The 17,538-nt window shown below is 36.4% G+C and overlaps 1 protein-coding gene across 1 annotated transcript in view; it reads left to right on the top strand.

Moving 5' to 3' along the window:
- FAM171B (family with sequence similarity 171 member B) overlaps positions 1-17,012 on the top strand; it is a 64,429-nt gene extending 47,417 nt beyond the window's left edge. The window contains exons 4-8 of the mRNA XM_049615374.1: positions 1,642-1,800; positions 5,656-5,826; positions 9,163-9,279; positions 14,707-14,830; positions 15,091-17,012. Of these exons, the coding sequence (XP_049471331.1) occupies positions 1,642-1,800; positions 5,656-5,826; positions 9,163-9,279; positions 14,707-14,830; positions 15,091-16,435 (1,916 nt within the window). The 3' untranslated portion in view covers positions 16,436-17,012. The remainder of the gene's footprint in view (positions 1-1,641; positions 1,801-5,655; positions 5,827-9,162; positions 9,280-14,706; positions 14,831-15,090) is intronic.
- Positions 17,013-17,538: the final 526 nt, after the last annotated feature.

Below are 17,538 nucleotides of genomic sequence, written 5' to 3'. Positions count from 1 at the left end.
CTCTCTTGAGTTCTCAGATAGCTTCCTTTTACTACCTCAGTGTCCTAAGAGTTGACCCATTGAAAAGCTAAGCAGGAAAGGAGGGGTGTTTCTGCAGATGATAAATCCTTCCTTGGAAGATACACATCCTCACTTCTCAACTTCCATAAAACATTGATATTTTTTCTTCCAGGATTTGATCAGAAAGGTGTTCAGTTTGTACAATGAAAATGTGTTAGGTTTGTGTGTGTTTGTGATAAAAAGGGAGCAGGAGAAATTAGAAACTTCAGGAATGTACAAAACCTTACAGAGGCTCAGACAGACATTTTACTTAGTGTACATGTTTGCAGTTATAAGAAATTTGGGTTTCAGCATAATTAAAGCACATGTATATTTTTAACTTTATATTTGAAAATAACTTCAAATGCAGAAATAATTTCAAAATATAGAAAAGTTGCAAGGATAAGAGACAACTCCTGTATACCCTCTACTCAAATTTAGCTATTGATAACATTTTATTCCATTTGCTTTACTATATGTGTATTTGTGCTCTGGGTATGCATACTTTTTTTCTGAACCATTTGAAGGTAAGTTACATGCATCGTGGCCTTTTACCTCTAAATACTTAAGCATGCACTTCCTAAGATTTGGGATATTAAGTGGCCACAACACAGTTCAGCCAATTTAATGTTGATAGGATAACTTACCATCCAAATTCCAGTTTTGTCCACTGGCGCCTTTTTTTTTTTTTTTTTTTTTTTTTTTTTTGTCACTCCGGTTTAGGGTCAAATATTACATTCAGTTTTCATGTCTCAGCCTCTATTAATGTGAAATATTTCCACAGCACTTTTTTAAGGCAGGTATTTTAACAGAGTAAGGTGTAGATAGTACTTGTAAAGTGATCAGAAGGTATTAGATTATACCCTCAATTTAACCAAATAAGAATAATATAAATGTGTTGTTTTTAGTTATATCTCTTACTTTCCAGGTATTAGTTTTTCTAGCTTCATATGTAAACAATACACTGATTTTGAAAATTACGTTACATCTTTGTCATGTTTTGTGATGTAACTATTTAGAAACTGACACTTAAAAAATTCTAATAATTGAACTGATTGCTTTTGTCTTTGTCAGCAACCTTAAAGTCCAAAGCAATAGCTGATATTTCTGATAAGTTTCAAGGATTTAAGAGTTGACCCTTAAATTGTTAAAAATACATTGATTACAGAAATATCAATACTATCACTGAATTTTCACTTTGTAAGTTATATTGAAGGATAGTCAATTCAAAGTTATTAACATGAGATAACATTTATCAATTGAATACCTGACATTTGGATTGGTTCCAGCCCATTCTGGCATGCACCATTAGCTTGTGTTACAGAAATGAAACCCCAAGTGAATCAAATGGGCTAAAATGGTCGGTATGTGGTTTCCTAGAGTAAAACCCAAAAAGGATGAAGAAATTCTCGGCAGTAGAATCAAGTGGTCTCCAGGATAAAGGTGCCTTGTGTGACCTAAAGAAAGGAAGATTTCTTATTTCAATTCAGAATTTAAAATATTAATTATAAGGAGATGTTAACGTAAAATGTCCTGAGTAATGATGTTATGCCTAATATGCATTTGTTTTGTCCATTTGTTAATGAAGTTTCCTTTTTCCAGATGCCAAATCTCAACCAAGTGTTCAGTTTTCAAAAGCCTTAATTAAACTACCTGACAACCATCATATTAGCAACGTAACAGGCTATCTTACAGTTCTACAACAATTTTTGAAAGTGGACAATTTCCTGTATACAACTGGAATTATGCTCAATAAATCAGGTACTATCTAGCTTTTATATAAATAATACTTAAAAGAAACAGTATATAAAGCTAGTTATTAAAATGTTATAAGGCAATTTCCTTTTATCCAGTGAAAGAAAAATTATACCATAATCTTCTGCATACATTATATTAAATTAATGAAAAATTTAATGTACAGGATATTTCTATCCAAAGAAAATAGTAATGATACTGTATAACTTTGCAGGTTAAAAAAATACATAAAAATGAAAATTTGACTTAAAGAAGTTTATACGTGTTTTTAGAATTTGACCTTCAATTATTGTTATCAAATTAATCAGAACTGTCAATAATTGTTAGACATAAAAAGTTTATAGATGGGAGTAACCAACTGGAAGTTTTTCTTAAATAAATTTGATATTCTAAGTTAGTAAAATTATAAGTTTTTAAAAAACATATACAGTTGACCCTTGAACAATGTAGAGATTGCCTCCCCCCAGTTAAAAAACTCACATAACATTTTGATTCTCCAGAAATGTAACTACTGATTGCCTACTGTTGACCAGAAGCCTTACCAATAACTGTCAATTAACACATATTTTGTATATTATATGTGTTATTTACTGTATTCTTACAATAAGCTAGAGGAAGGAAAGTGTTAAGAAAATCCTAAGAAAGAGAAAATACATTTACGGTACTGCATTTATCAAAAACAATGCACATAAGTGCACCTGTGCAGTTCAAACCCATGTTATTCAAGGGTCAGCTGTATTCCAGATTCAGCAGCATATATATATATATATATATATATATATATATATATATATATATTTCTCTCTCTATATATATACACACACAGTATAGGGCTGTCACAGCCTAACAGGTAAGAGGATGATGGGCTTTTACATTTTATTTAATATACCCATGAATAAACCCTGTAAAATCTCTCTTCTCTGTACATCCACCTTTGTTCCACTATTTCTACCACCTGTGGCAACATATAACTGAAACTCCACTGTTTTTAAAAATCACCTCAGTCTATAATTTTGAGGATTTCATTTAGGTCAAATTTTGTTCCATTTCATTTGGGGAACAACCAGAAATTAGAGTAATAAGCGTATAGATGTTTTGGTTAGTTTTGTTTTTTTTTTCTTACCTATTGTAGCCGATGCTATTGGTACTCCAGCAAGATGACTGTCCCTCCTCTGTTATGGGCCTGTGTTTCCTGCTGCACACATCTGTGACTCTGCCTAAAGGCATTCCGTGGTCCAGCAAGCAGGCGAGGCCCTCACTAGGGCAAGCTCTCAACTAATAGACAAGAGTACAAAGAGAGTACATATCTATTCCTTAATAATCTTTTTTTGTCTTCTTCTTCTTTATATGTCTCCACTCCCTCAATGGTGGGTACTTCCTCCCAAATTGATATCTCAGGCTTAGCTTCTTCAAGAAGCCATTCTAAGACACCTGCCAAAATTTTCCAGATGGAAGTTATAGGATGCTCAAAATAAAAACATTTACAAGGATGGGACCAGTCTACCATATCACAAATGAAGCTCATGTGGTCCTGAGGAGTTTTTATGGTCAAGACTCATTAGGCCCAGTGGGAAGGGGACATAATGGGTGCTTCCTTCCAGCATTCCTCTACCACCTGCTTTTGAGACTATTCATTCACTGTTTCAGTTATCCTGAGAGTGCTGCTAACATTTTAAAAGTTCTACAGCAGTGCCGCCAATGGCAATGTTCTTCTGCTCTATCCAATATGGTAGCTACTAGCCACATGTGTCTGTTGAGCTCTTGAAATATAACTAGTACACTGAGGAACTAAAGCACTAACGTCCTTTAAATTGCAGCATGTTGCGGGTGGCTACTGTATTGGATTGGCTATTGTATTGTATAGTTCTAGTGGTCTGTGAGTAAAAGTTTTTTTCAAGTTGCGTCCTTATCATTACCTTTTAGTCTCTTTTTCTCTTGTACCATTCTCTTTTCCTTCTTTTTTGAGTTGAGTTGGCCTTATCTCACATGGTAGGGAATTGATCTCATAATTTCAGCTGCATTTAGGATGTAAAGCCACCGATGCACAGAACCAAGGGGTGGGAGTGGAGTGAAGAGCAGGCACCTCAGAAAGCCAGCTGGCTTTACTAAACAGTTTGACATAAGAAATTATAACTACTTACAGATTACATAGTAATTTATTTGTGCTTACATTGGATTTGTACTAGTGTAACTGGTCTACAAAATATGTATGCCATTACTTTGCTTATCTTATATTAGTGTTTCAGGAAGTTTACCAAGGCTAATTGTCTTCTATTTCATTGAAGTTTTTCATTAAGCCAGTAATTGCTCTGACAGGTGAAGATACACACCAGATATAGTAGTAGTGATAATGAGAATTCCTTTCCAGGGCCTGGAAGGCCCTCTGTTATTTCTACCTCTCTGCCCTCCAACCTTCTTTCATTCTTAAACATGCCAAGATCACCTCTGATTTGGAGGTTTTTCACTTGTTTCTTCTTCCTGGAAAGCTCTTCTCTGAGGTCTTTGTATGGATGGCATCTTATCATTTGGCCGCAGCTCAAACATCCCCTCCTTAGAGAGGCAACTTTTATGACCATGCAATTACATTGCCTTTCCAGATTTTCCTTAAAGCACTGATAAAGCAGCTTCTACCATACATTTACATTCCGGTGGAGGAAAAATTGACAATGAGCAAAGAAATGGAAAAAAAGCATTCTTGATGGTAATGCAGATTGTGAAAAACATATCTCAAGAGATCATGTACTCACTGTGTCTTTGGAACCAAGATGAGTAGGTGGTGCCAATAGGGGCTCTGTTATAAATATTTGTTAAATGATGAACAAAACTCTAGCTTTTATTCAAAGATTCAGGTTTATCTACAAAGAGCAAATTATATATAATAAATACACTAGAGTCAACTCTTCCTAATGTGTTAGTAAATTACTTGGAAAATCTAAAATTATCAAATTATTTGTAAAAAATTTATATTAAATTTTAACATCTGTAACTATATTACTTTATTCATTATAATTATTCTGGTATAGATTATTTTTGGCATCGCTAATATTTAAAAACAAAACAAAGGCATTTTCTACTCTTTTCCTGTCAGTAATAGAGAAATATAGGTAGCTCCTGGTGTTTAAGAAGGCATATTATAAATTGTATGTATAATTATACTTTAAAACCTTAGGCAAAACACTATAACCAATTCTTCTCTTAATCTCATTTCCCTCCTTTCAAGCTTTGAAGTCTAAGTAATATTGTATTATTAATATTTAGTCTGTTTATATTCCTTCAGTTATGCTATTAATCAAATATATATCAAAGCTTATTACTTTTATCAGCAAACAATATTGCTGATTTTGTTTCATGTTTGTCAAACCTGTGAAAATTTGCATTTTGAATCAGAATGTTTTTTCCACGAGGTAACTTCAAGAAACACAGCTCAGTCTGTTGGTTCTTGTACTTGAAACAGACACTCTTGGGGACAGGAGAAACTGGCTTATAGACCCAAATCTGCATTGATGACTTGAGGTGGTAGAACCTTTATTTGGGTAGGACACTTGTGAACTGTATTTTTTTGCTGTTGTTTTGTAGGTTTTTAAAACATTGAATTAGGTTCTGGTGACCTTAAATCACATGACTCTGAAAGAATTAGATCTCTGGGCTCATGTTGATTTGTCAAGTTACATGAGTATAACCTATATTTATGATATATTTTACAATTCTTTCATGAGGACCCAGTATCTATTTAATATTAAAGTGGATAACCATAGGTGAAATAAATGAATTAGATATTTTAGGCCCATATTACTTTGTTATTAATATGTAACTACAACGTGTATTTTACATATGGTTTTAATAAACTATCTTCTTTTTCAGGTTTTGAAAGTACTGAATTGACTCCTCTTGCTGCAATATGCGTGAAAATATATTCTGGAGGAAAAGAATTAAAGGTGGATGGCTCTATTCAAGTTTCTCTTCCCCTTATACATACAAATGATGTAAGTGCAGGGGATCAGATACCTGCCTGGACATTTGATATGAACATAGGTATGTGAACTACGTGAAAATACTCTGAATATTTTCCTTTTGGGTGTTTGAATGTTTGATCTTAAAGACAGGTTTCCATATTACTATTAAAGATTTTTTCAGCTTTATTGAGGTATAATTGGCAAATTTTTATATGCTGACTATAGAATAATTAAAAATTAATGTGTCTTATTTAAAACATTAAAATATATCATTTATATTTGAATGATTTATCTTTAGTAGAGCACTAAATCAGTAATGTTACAATTTAAGCACTTTATCAATGACCAGAATTTGGCCCCACTTTGATTAATATAATACAATTGTGGGGAAAATGATGCCAATATGTTACATGTAAAGAATAGTATTATTTATTCACATTCCTTTTTTATTAAAGTAAGCACTATGCCCAACATAGGGCTTGAACTCATAACCTAGATCAAGAGTCGTGTGCTCTACTGGATGAACCACCCAGTCACCCCTCCCTTGCCTTTTATATTTCCCAAGATCTTTAACAGAAAAGTATAAATAAATTTTTAAAAAACTATTTCTACTCTTCTAGGTTTTTGTTTTGATAAGCAATATGAACTTATATCTAAAAGGTTGGTTAAGGCAATTAAGAAATGTATGTTAATTTCATGAAAATAAATGACATTGTGCTATTAAGATACAGAGTGGTTATTAAAAAAAAAAAAAAAAAATCTCAGGTACCAGTTTTGGTCCTGAGTTTAGTCTCCTAAGTAGAAGTACTTTTTCCTTCTCTGCTTCCCTTGGTTTTGTTCTTGTGTTTCCAAGTAAATAAGAGGAGTGTCTTTAAATTACTAAAAAAGGGGGGAGGGGGCGGGGGATATGATCCGCAATTGTTTTGGATGAGTCAAGATACAGAGCCAAGACAGTTTCACAGGATTTGATTTCTCTCATGTTTTCTCTGTGTTAATACCTTTCTGGGATAAGATTTACCTTCAGAGTGGCAAGAAGAGAGTATAGGTGCTCTGACTTGACACACAGGTTGAAGTCCAATGGAAAGAGATTCTTTTCCCAGTAGCAATTGTGCAAGCTCTTGGATTCACTGCAATTATAGAATTTTCATGCCCATCTCCGAACCAGCCTTTGTGGTCTGCAAATAGAATGTACAGATTTATTTAGGCTTAAGATTCTGTGTTGGAGGCCCAAACTAATCATGTGGACTGAGAATATGGAGCAGTTAACCTTCAAAAGAGATTTGGAATGAGATTTCACTGCAGTTGGATTGGAAGGGTAGTTAGGCAAAAAAAAAAAAAAAAAAAAAAAAAAATCCAAATACCTGTTTACTACAAAATGTAAACAATAATATATAGTTGCCACTGTTTTTAAAAACATGTATATAAGTAAAAAGGATAGTTGTAAGAGAAAGTCTCTCAATGTGATTCTATACTCAGTACTGCACTTCTGTCACCAAATGTGGGGGTGTTTTTCTCACACCAAGCAGTTCTCTACCAGCTGGGTATCCTAAAATTCAATTCAGACACTACCTACCTAGAATTAGCATCAGATTCCACAGGTTAAAGGCTCAGTCTTCCAAGAGTGTCCCCTAACCCCCACCTCAGAGGCCAATTACAAGTCCAGTTTATCATCTGTGCTTCTGACCAACTGGCTATAAACTGGAGGTTCCCATGATCTTCTCCTCAACGTTGATAGTTGCTAGAACAGCTCACAGGAAAACAGTTTACTTGCTATATTATCAGTTTATTATAGAAGAATATCCTCTCCTCTGGGTGCATCCCCTCCCACCACCTCCATGTGTTCACCAGCTCTGTTCTTTGAACCCTGTAGTTCAGGTATTTTTATGTAGGCATGATTGTCATTGACCATTGGTGATTGAACTTAATCTTCAGCCCATCTCCCCTTTCTGCAGGAGTAGGGTGAAGCTGAAAATTCCAACCTTCTAATCACTTGGTGGGTTTCCCTGGCAACCAGCCCAATCCACAGGGACTTTCCAAAAATCACCTCATTAACATGAACTCAGGTGTGGTTGAAAGTGGCTTGTTAGGAACTACAAGAGGTACTCTTTCCATAGGTAACATTGCATTTTATTACATAGATAACTCCAAGGATTTCCAAAGCTCTGTGTAAGGACTGGGGACTAAAACCAAATATAATATATTGTAATCATTGGATTAAGAGCTCTAAGCCCTAGATTCTAGTCCATTCACCAGCAGTGTGATTTTTTAAAAAAATGTTTATTATGAGAGTGAGAGAGATTTATTTACTATGAGCGTGAGCGAGAGAAAGAGAGCACAAGCAGGGGAGGGGTAGAGAGAGAGAATCCCAAGCAGACTCTGTACGTCAGCACAGAGCCTAAGGCGGGGCTCGATCACGAACCCATGAGATAATGACCTGAGCCGAAATCAAGAGTCCAGTGCTTAACCATCTGAGCCACCCAGGCACCCCACCAGCCGTGTGATTTTGAACTAATCACTTATTTGGGCCTGAATTTCCTAAATTGTTGAATGAAAGAATTGTTTTAAAACAACATTTTAAAGAATATCTGTTTTGAGTTCTGATTTCTGATTATTCGTCCTGACAGAGGCTTTGTACCCTCCAGTAACAAAATTTTTAAATTCATATATTCGATATATAATGCTTAATTGTATGACTATTTAAAAACCAGTAAGTTGATCCATTTCTGTCATTTCAAGTTTGTCTACCTTATTAAATACTGTTTTACATGCTGTAGGTATATCATTACAGTGAATTAATAAACCAAGTACAAATATACACTGAACTTACAAAAAACTTTGTTATGCTGAACTTTATAAAAGATCTGGGTTTTACTGAATTTTTTTCTATGGATGGCATTTTATTAGATAGTATTTTTAAAAACATTCTTAAAAATTTCATTCTAAAAGAGCTATGCCAACAGTAATAGACCAAAACAGTGTTTAATAAAAAAATTAATGAGGCCATAAAACATATATTACAAGTGTTTAATCAGAATCCTGGAACAGGTGACAAATAGCCACCTATTGATAAATTTGAATTTCACTATTCACACCCTTAAAACCTATCTCAATATGTACAATTTAAACATTATTCGGAGAGTTGTGATTTCTGTAAATATGTGTACATTCTTAGTTTATTTATAATGATTTTCTTTCCTTTAGTCATAACAATCATTCAAATCATCCTATTGTATATATTATAATGTCAACTGTATTTTGATATAATATGTATTATCTCATGATAATATATTGCCAGAGTCTTCATAATTTTTGAAAGAGTTCTGCAAAAACAGTCTATACATGACTGTCAGCAAACTCCTATCAGCCTTAAAGATCTATACACTAACTGATTGGGATTTTTTACTTACCTTTTTAGGTGCTTGGGTAAATCATGGCCAGGGAATGGTCAAGGAACATAACAATCACTTCGTCTGGACATATGATGCACCACGTTTGGGCTACTGGATAGCTGCTCCACTTCCAGGAACTAGAGGTATTGTAAAAGTGAAACAAAAGGCATTTGAAAAAATCCAAATAGTCAAACTGGAATTGATATCACTAGATCTCAATTTTATTCTAAACTTTGCCACTTACAGACTGTATGATGTTGGAAAAAGCTTCTAGTCTGTTGATCTCCGCTTTCTTTTAATTTTTTCCATGTGTATAAGAAAAGATTAAGCTCTGTGAACTCTGAGGCTTTTATAGCATGATGTCTGATGAATCTGTAAAGTGTAAAGTTTGTTCAATAAAGCGTTTACTTTTCACGAATAAATTTTACCCAGATCAGTTAAAGCGTTGGGTTGCAAGCAACAGGAACAGACCTCAGATAATTACATAAGATGTATTAGGATGCAGGGAGTTCATAGGATCCCAGGGAAGGCTGAAGAACTAGGTTCTAAAAGGCAGGAATCCTAGGGCACCCGGTTACCAGGCCTACTTGACTGTCTTTGCAGAATTGCTGCTCCACGTACAGCTGACTCCAACCCTTTGTGATCTTTTCCTCACACTGTTCCTTCATTCTAGAGATAAAGAGTTTGGTTTGCCCGGACATGGGTCATGAGCACACCCCTGGGGTGAGGGCTATTGAAAAATAGTGTCCCCAGATTTTCTCAATATAAGACATGTGATACCCCAAATGAAGGTTGGCCTGACATAGGAGCTGAGGGTGGACAAAAACTAAGTCTTGTCCACTAGGAATGATCTATTCATGTTCTAGGTCAAATGAGTATTTTATTTTTCCTAGATTGGACATGCTATCAGATTATTTATATGATTTAAAGTAAGGAAATCCTATACATGCATCTTGAGTTGTGTAAATCTCTCAAAATACTCAAACATTGCATGTTTTATCCATGAAATCTTCTTAAAGTCTTCTAACCTGCTGTAGTGTAGTCTGATTGCACCACGGGCTTAGTATCATTTTCTGGGCCTTTTGGGTGCTCACCGTATCAATTGAATTGCTTCGTGGCTTTGCCTGTCGCCAGCTTTGCTAAGTCAGCTTCCAGCCTTCATCATCTTCTTGCTCTGGTCTCTTACGACATTCTCCTTTAACCTGTGGGTTTGTTTATAAAAGCAAAACCAAGCAAAACCATCAGGGTCATTTTAGTGAAGCTTTGGGGGAGTGTGAAGGTTGAATGCATATGTCGTTCCTACATCTTTAATCATGTGTCAGAGAATTCTTTTGGTTTGTTGAGTGTTTTGGCTCCCAGCTGAGAGGCAGCTGCAACCTGGCTATTTCACGCTAGTCAGGCACAGCCCCAGTGCACACCCTGACCCAGGATGTGGATGACATTGTACATTTCTCTGCAGCCTTCTATCACCTAACTTTGTTATGGCGGCCTGTTAATAATTCGAAGGCTCTCAGTTCTTTCTGAAGATGTCTTTTTCGATAGTTTAATTTTTATCATTTTATATTGACAGCCTTTGAATTTTAAACCATGCAAGGTAACAAGACTTTTTTTTTTTTTTCAATGAAGCTAACATGTAATATTCCAATAGAAGAAATATGAGCCATTTAACCATTATGATCAAGGGGGATGTTCTCTCTGTTTTTGATTGAACTTAGTACTTATGAGATTATTTATTCAGAAACCAGAGGGTGGTTACTTTTGTTCTTCATGATGCAAAATATCCTGCAGTCTTGCCAGCTGTCTGGCCATATTTCATTCTAGATTTGCAACTATAATGAAATATTGATGAAAAAGAACAATTAATATTTAATACTCAGCTCAACTAAATCCCAGTTATTTCATTTCCAATAAAAATAACCCAGGGAACACTTGAGTTTTATAGAGAAGTGTACCTTCCATTAAAAATATACCTGAAATCAATTTATAGAAGATGACTATGAATTACAAAAGCCAAATTTTCCAAAGTAGGTGGCAGTTTTGTTTTAGCTTATAGTTCAGAGAAGATTTTGTGTGAATCAGAGTATGAAAATAGAAATGTGGGATTCCCATTTAGTTTGAATTAGATACCTTCTAGTGATGCTTTTGAAAAATCCATTCTGCGAGCCCATCACAGAGGAACACTCTACTAGAAATATGGATAGCTTGATTGTAGCTCTGGCTTTGCTGATAATTTATCCAGCTGAGTTTGAAATACGTACTTGCCTGAGTGTTTTCTTATTTCTAAATGGTAGGAGTTGGATATGATGATCCTTAATGCCCCCTAAAATTTTAGATTGTGAGTAAAATCACATTTTGTAAAATCAACATTGGTCTTCTGATGGACTAGGTGCTGGAGCTACTTAAAGTTTAGCCAATAACATACTAAATCTGTTTTTTAAATACATTTTGAATGGAATTCTAGAATTCCTTGGAAAATAAGTGCAAGAAATTAAAATCAAGTGATTGCTATAGGCAAGTAGACAGCTGAGTAGAGTTTAATAAACAAGTACTTATGACAGTTTTTAAATATGCAGTTTCAAATATATTTAAATGAAAATATAATTTCCTGCCTTTTTGACTCTTTTTAGGCATACACACAAACACACAGATGCATACTTTTTGGTGTTGTCATGTATATAAAATTTGGGAGAAACCCAAAAGTATCAGCCTCGTGTGCCCAAAAGGGAGTTCTGTTGGAATTGTGTGCTATGAAAAGTGTTACTGTATTGTGGAAACATAGACTTTTAGAGAAGTTGAATTTCACCCAGTTATAATCAAACTTTACTCCATTGCAACCCTGGATCCTAAATAAGAATCTGCAGATAGAAATGTTACTTTTATTTCTTTTCTTTCTGAAGAAATTTCATGTTGTGAGTGCTGTACTTGGTTGTCTATCAGATATGATAAATACTTTGTTAACACTTACCATATATATAGGAAAGTGTGGCTAATACTGGAGTGCCAGTGAAGTTTCATTTAATAACAATGATGTTGTACACTGAGTGCTTATCATGTGCCAAGCACTAAGTGTTTTAATAAGTACTTAACTCTTTTTTTTTTTAAGTTTATTTATTTATTCTGAGAGAAAGGGCAAGTGGGGGAGGGGCAGAGAGAGAGAGGGAGAGAGAGAATCCCTAGCAGGTTCCGTGCTGTCAGCATAGAGCCCGACTCAGGGCTCAAACCCAGGAACCATGAGATCATGACCTGAACCCAAATCAAGAGTTGGATACTTAACCAGATGCCCCTAATAAGTATTAACTCTCTTAATCCTCGTAACAAGCCATATAGGTGAGATCTTATAGATATGAAATGAGACACAAAGTAATGAAAGTTGCCCCAAAACTAAATGAGAATGTTACAAATAAGTGATGATGTTGGGTTTGAGTCCTCCTCTAGAGGAAGGGCTTATTCTACACTCAAATCTAAAGGAGCAAAAGGGGCATGTGGTAATGCGGGCTGGGGGTTTCTGAAGGTTAAGGTAGCAACAGGTACCTTCTTCCCTTTTTTTAATAGTATTTTTATACTTCATCCTCACCATATAAGACTTTATACATGGAATCTCCTGGGGATATTCTGTTCCTCCCCAGAGAGGGTAGAGGGTGGGAGAAGGGTATATATTTAAAGAAATTACATTAATAAAGTTTTTTTAATGTTTATTTTATTTTTGAGAGAAAGAGGCAGGGCGTGAGTGGGGGAGAGGCAGAGAGAGAGAGAGAGGAAGACACAGTATCCAAAGCAGGCTCCAGGCTCTGAGCTGTCAGCACAGAATCATTGAACCCATGAACCGTGAGATCTTGACCTGAGCTGAACTGGGATGCTTAACTGACTGAGCCACCCAAGCGCCCCAAGAAATTACATTTTGATAATAAGTTTCTCTGAAAAGAAAAAAGAAATAGTGATACTGGGATTCTAATTGAGGCACTCTGGCTCCAAAGTTTGTATGCATAACCACAATACTACTTCTCCAAAACCTTTCTTACTACCATTATTATTATTTTATTTTTATCAAATAAGATGATGCAAAAGTTAAAGGATCTAAAGTCTGTCATCCTCAGTCTTTTCTAGGGTCCTTGGTGAAGCTGAAAGCCTCATTCTGGATGTTTCTCGTGGTAGAGATTGCCAGAGAACCACCTGTCTGACCAGTCTTATCACTTTATCACCCTGAATTCATATTAGACTCTAGTTGATAATGATCAGTAGACTTGTTATATGTATTTTAAAAAGTTTTCTTAACATTTCGTTTATTTTTGAGAGAGACAGAGACAGAGTACTAGCAGGGGAAGGGCAGAGAGAGAGGGAGACACAGAATCCAAAGCAGGCTCCAGGATCTGAGCTGGCAGCACAGAGCCTGATGAGGGGCTCAAACTCTTGAACCATGAGATCGTGATCTGAGCCATAGTCGGACGATTAACCAACTGAGCCACCTAGGTGCCCCTATATGCATTTTTTAACAAAGTGAAATCTTAGTGATATTAAAACAGATTACCTCAAAATTAATTGCATTTATGCTCATGCAGAATCTTTTTTTTCCTTTTTTTTTTTTTTTTTTTTTTTTTTGAGAGAGAGTACATGCAGGGGAGAGAGAGAGAATCTTCAGCGGGCTCCATGCTCAGTGTGGAGCCCAGTGTGGGGTTTAATCCCACAACCGTGGGATCATGACCTGAGCTGAAGTCAAGAGTTGGGGGCTCAACCAACTGAGCCACCCAGGCACCCCTCATGTAGAATCTTAATAGCCTACACTGATCATCCTAGTGCATTAATCTACTTTTACTGCAGTTAAGGTGATTACAACAGCAGTGTATATCTGTGCTCTCATAAAGAAAGACGGTGGGTATCTTGTGCCTCTGCATGGTGTCTTATTCTAAAGGCCAGATTGAAAGTTGCAACTCTGAATCCTTCGAGTGCCCAATTTTTAGATTCTCTCTAGAAAACTTTCATACCTATTTACCTTGGCAAATTCCTTTTTGAATTTATCTTTAGATTTTCGTTTATAATTGAATATAGCTACTAAGTCAACCCTCGCTACCAACATTCTATCCCCAAACCTCTCTGCACAGAAATATTTTCCCCTAGTTTATTCCACTACATATCTTGCTACCACACAACAGGAGTCAGTTTTACTGCCTCTTGAAGCAGATTTCCTCACTGGCCCAGCAGCAGGGCCTCATGACTTTTGGGCCTGGCTTGGTTCAGCTCAGCATTTGTTTTCATTCCAGAACCTAGGTTGAAGGAATAGCAGCACTTTTGGATATTCTGTCTGGATACTAGAAAATCTTAGCAAGAGGGCAGGGCCATTTCATGCCACTTCATTTAAGGTGCTCACATTTCATTGAACAGAACAAGAACTGATTAAGCCCAACACATAGGGAGTTATGTTCTACCCACAGGGAAGCCGCCATTGGATGGGAGCAAACAAGTATAGCTGTGTACACACACTTAATCTGCTTTACCCAGGATAGGACATGATTGAAAATCTGATCTACCTAAAATAATAAATTCTCTGTTTTACTTGTTTCTATTGAACCATTTAGGTTCAGGTATAAATGGAGACTCAAGGGATATAACTGCCTACCACACAGTGTTTCTTACAGCCATATTAGGAGGAACAATAGTCATTGTCATTGGATTTTTTGCTGTGCTTCTTTGTTATTGCAGGTAAGAAGAATATTAACATGTATAAACACAGAAAACTATCTGATCATAGTATCATGTCAGTGTGTTCTGGGTATGACAGTTTATAAAAATCAGTGTGACCTTTAAAATATGTTGATTAAAATAAAACTGGATACAGTCTAAGAGCACTGCATATATAATATATATAATTATATATATATAATATATCATGGGATGGTTTTTAAAAATGAATTTTCTAGGTCATAAGTTTTGAACACTTTCTGCTATCTCTTCTCCTTTAGGGACAAGTGTGGTACTCCGCAGAAGAGAGAAAGAAATATCACTAAACTCGAGGTCCTCAAGAGAGACCAGACAACTTCAACAACACACATAAACCACATCAGTTCAGTCAAAGTTGCATTAAAAGCCGAGGACAAGTCACAGTTATTTAATGCCAAAAACTCCTCATATAGCCCTCAGAAAAAGGAACCATCAAAGGCAGAAGCAGAAGAAAGAGTTTCCATGGTAAAAACTCGGGACAGTTTTAAAGTCTACAATGAAGAGGTTTCATTTCTATCAGCCAATCCAAATAATTACTCAAGAAACCCAACACAGTCTTTGGAGCCCAATGTAGGGTCCAAACAACCTAAACACATTAACAACAAACCATCTTCATCTCTAGGTGATGCACAAGAGGAAAAGAGGTATCTCACAGGTAACGAAGAGGTATATGGACATTCCCACATTCCTGAACAGCTTATGCACATCTATAGCCAGCCCATCGCCATCCTTCAAACATCTGACCTTTTCTCCACTCCAGAGCAGTTACATGCTGCTAAGTCAGCTACTTTGCCAAGAAAGGGACAGTTAGTCTATGGCCAATTGATGGAACCAGTTAGTAGAGAGAACTTTACACAGACGTTGCCCAAAATGCCAGTGCATTCTCACACACAGCCCCCAGATGCGAGGGAAGAGAATATTCCACTCGAAGGTCAACAGAGCCTGCCATCCCAAACTTCAGACTGGAGCCGGTATTCAAACAGCTTACTAGAATCTGTTTCTGTTCCTGGAACACTAAATGAAGCTGTTGTAATGACTCCCTTTTCATCAGAGCTTCAAGGAATTTCAGAACAGACCCTCCTGGAGTTGTCCAAAGGAAAGCCTTCCCCCCATCCCAGAGCATGGTTTGTATCTCTTGATGGAAAACCAGTCGCACAAGTGAGACATTCCTTCATAGACCTGAAAAAGGGCAAGAGAGCCCAGAGCAATGACACGAGTTTGGACTCTGGGGTGGACATGAATGAGCACCACTCAAGTAGAAAACTCGAGAGGGAGAAAACTTTCATCAAAAGCATGCATCAGCCTAAGATCCTTTACTTAGAAGATTTAGACCTGAGCAGCAGTGAGAGTGGAACCACTGTCTGCTCCCCCGAGGACCCAGCTTTAAGACACATTCTAGATGGAGGGAGTGGAGCTATCATGGAACACCCTGGGGAAGAGTCTCCAGGAAGAAAAAGCACTGTTGAAGATTTTGAAGCCAATATGTCCCCCACTAAAAAAAGGGGCAGACCACCACTAGCCAAAAAAGATAGCAAGACTAGTATCTGGAAGAAGCGAGAGGAACGTCCACTGATTCCCATAAATTAACATCAAGGGTGGTTGTGTCTCTGCTCTCTCGTGTTGTTTATTCTTGCTTCGTGTAAATTGCTGTATGAACTTTCTAAGAAGTTGAGACTGAGCAATCTCATGGTCCCTGGACATGTCTCAAGCAGAGTAAATAGTAAAATGGCAATTCACTAACAAAAGAGAAAGATACCAAGGAATGCTTTTTCTGGCCTATTCTTTTCATTTATTTTTGGGTGATGAATTTGAAGTATCCAAGAGTTCAAAATGTAAAATAGTTTCAAGATGTAATTTATCTGAAAATGTTCAGCCACTTTAGTCCTCTCTAAAGAACAACAGTGAAATGTGTACTCCTAAAGTTGCTTTCAAAAAATGTTGCTTCTGCTTTGATGACTGCCCCTGTGAAACATTTAGGAATGAAACTGTATTGTTCAGGCATCATAGTCTTGTGAAATGTTACTATTATGTTCTCCTCTGCCTGTCCCTGAAAATAAGGACAAATATAGGGAATTGATGTTATTCTAGAACATAAAGGCCAAACAATATTTTCTTTTTTTGCAGTCAACAGCATGTGTACTGTGTCAACCCAAAAATAAATCTTACTTTTTTTTAAAAAAATTTTTTTTTTCAACGTTTTTTATTTATTTTTGGGACAGAGAGAGACAGAGCATGAATGGGGGAGGGGCAGAGAGAGAGGGAGACACAGAATCGGAAACAGGCTCCAGGCTCCGAGCCATCAGCCCAGAGCCTGACGCGGGGCTCGAACTCACGGACCGCGAGATCGTGACCTGGCTGAAGTCGGACGCTTAACCGACTGCGCCACCCAGGCGCCCCTAAATCTTACTTTTAAGATGGGCAAGAAGCTACTTGGTGGTTAGAGAGGAAAATGCCAGCTCTTTGGTTGTTTTTAGATATAACCTCACAGAATAATAAGGTGTTAATTTGTTATTTAGAAATATGGAAAATGAATGCTCTGATACTTTCATTTTTATTTAAAAAAATTTCCCCCTGTTTCTAAAGAGAAATGAGCTTAGCTGTCAAGGAAAACTTCTTACCAGTCTGAACATAAAACAAAACAAAACAAAACAAAAAAACAACCCATATCTTTAGTTTAAGATTCATTGATA

Source organism: Panthera uncia, assembly GCF_023721935.1.
Source record: "Panthera uncia isolate 11264 chromosome C1 unlocalized genomic scaffold, Puncia_PCG_1.0 HiC_scaffold_3, whole genome shotgun sequence".
In the NCBI taxonomy this organism is placed as follows: domain Eukaryota; kingdom Metazoa; phylum Chordata; class Mammalia; order Carnivora; family Felidae; genus Panthera; species Panthera uncia.
This window is presented reverse-complemented; position numbering and strand designations above follow the sequence as displayed.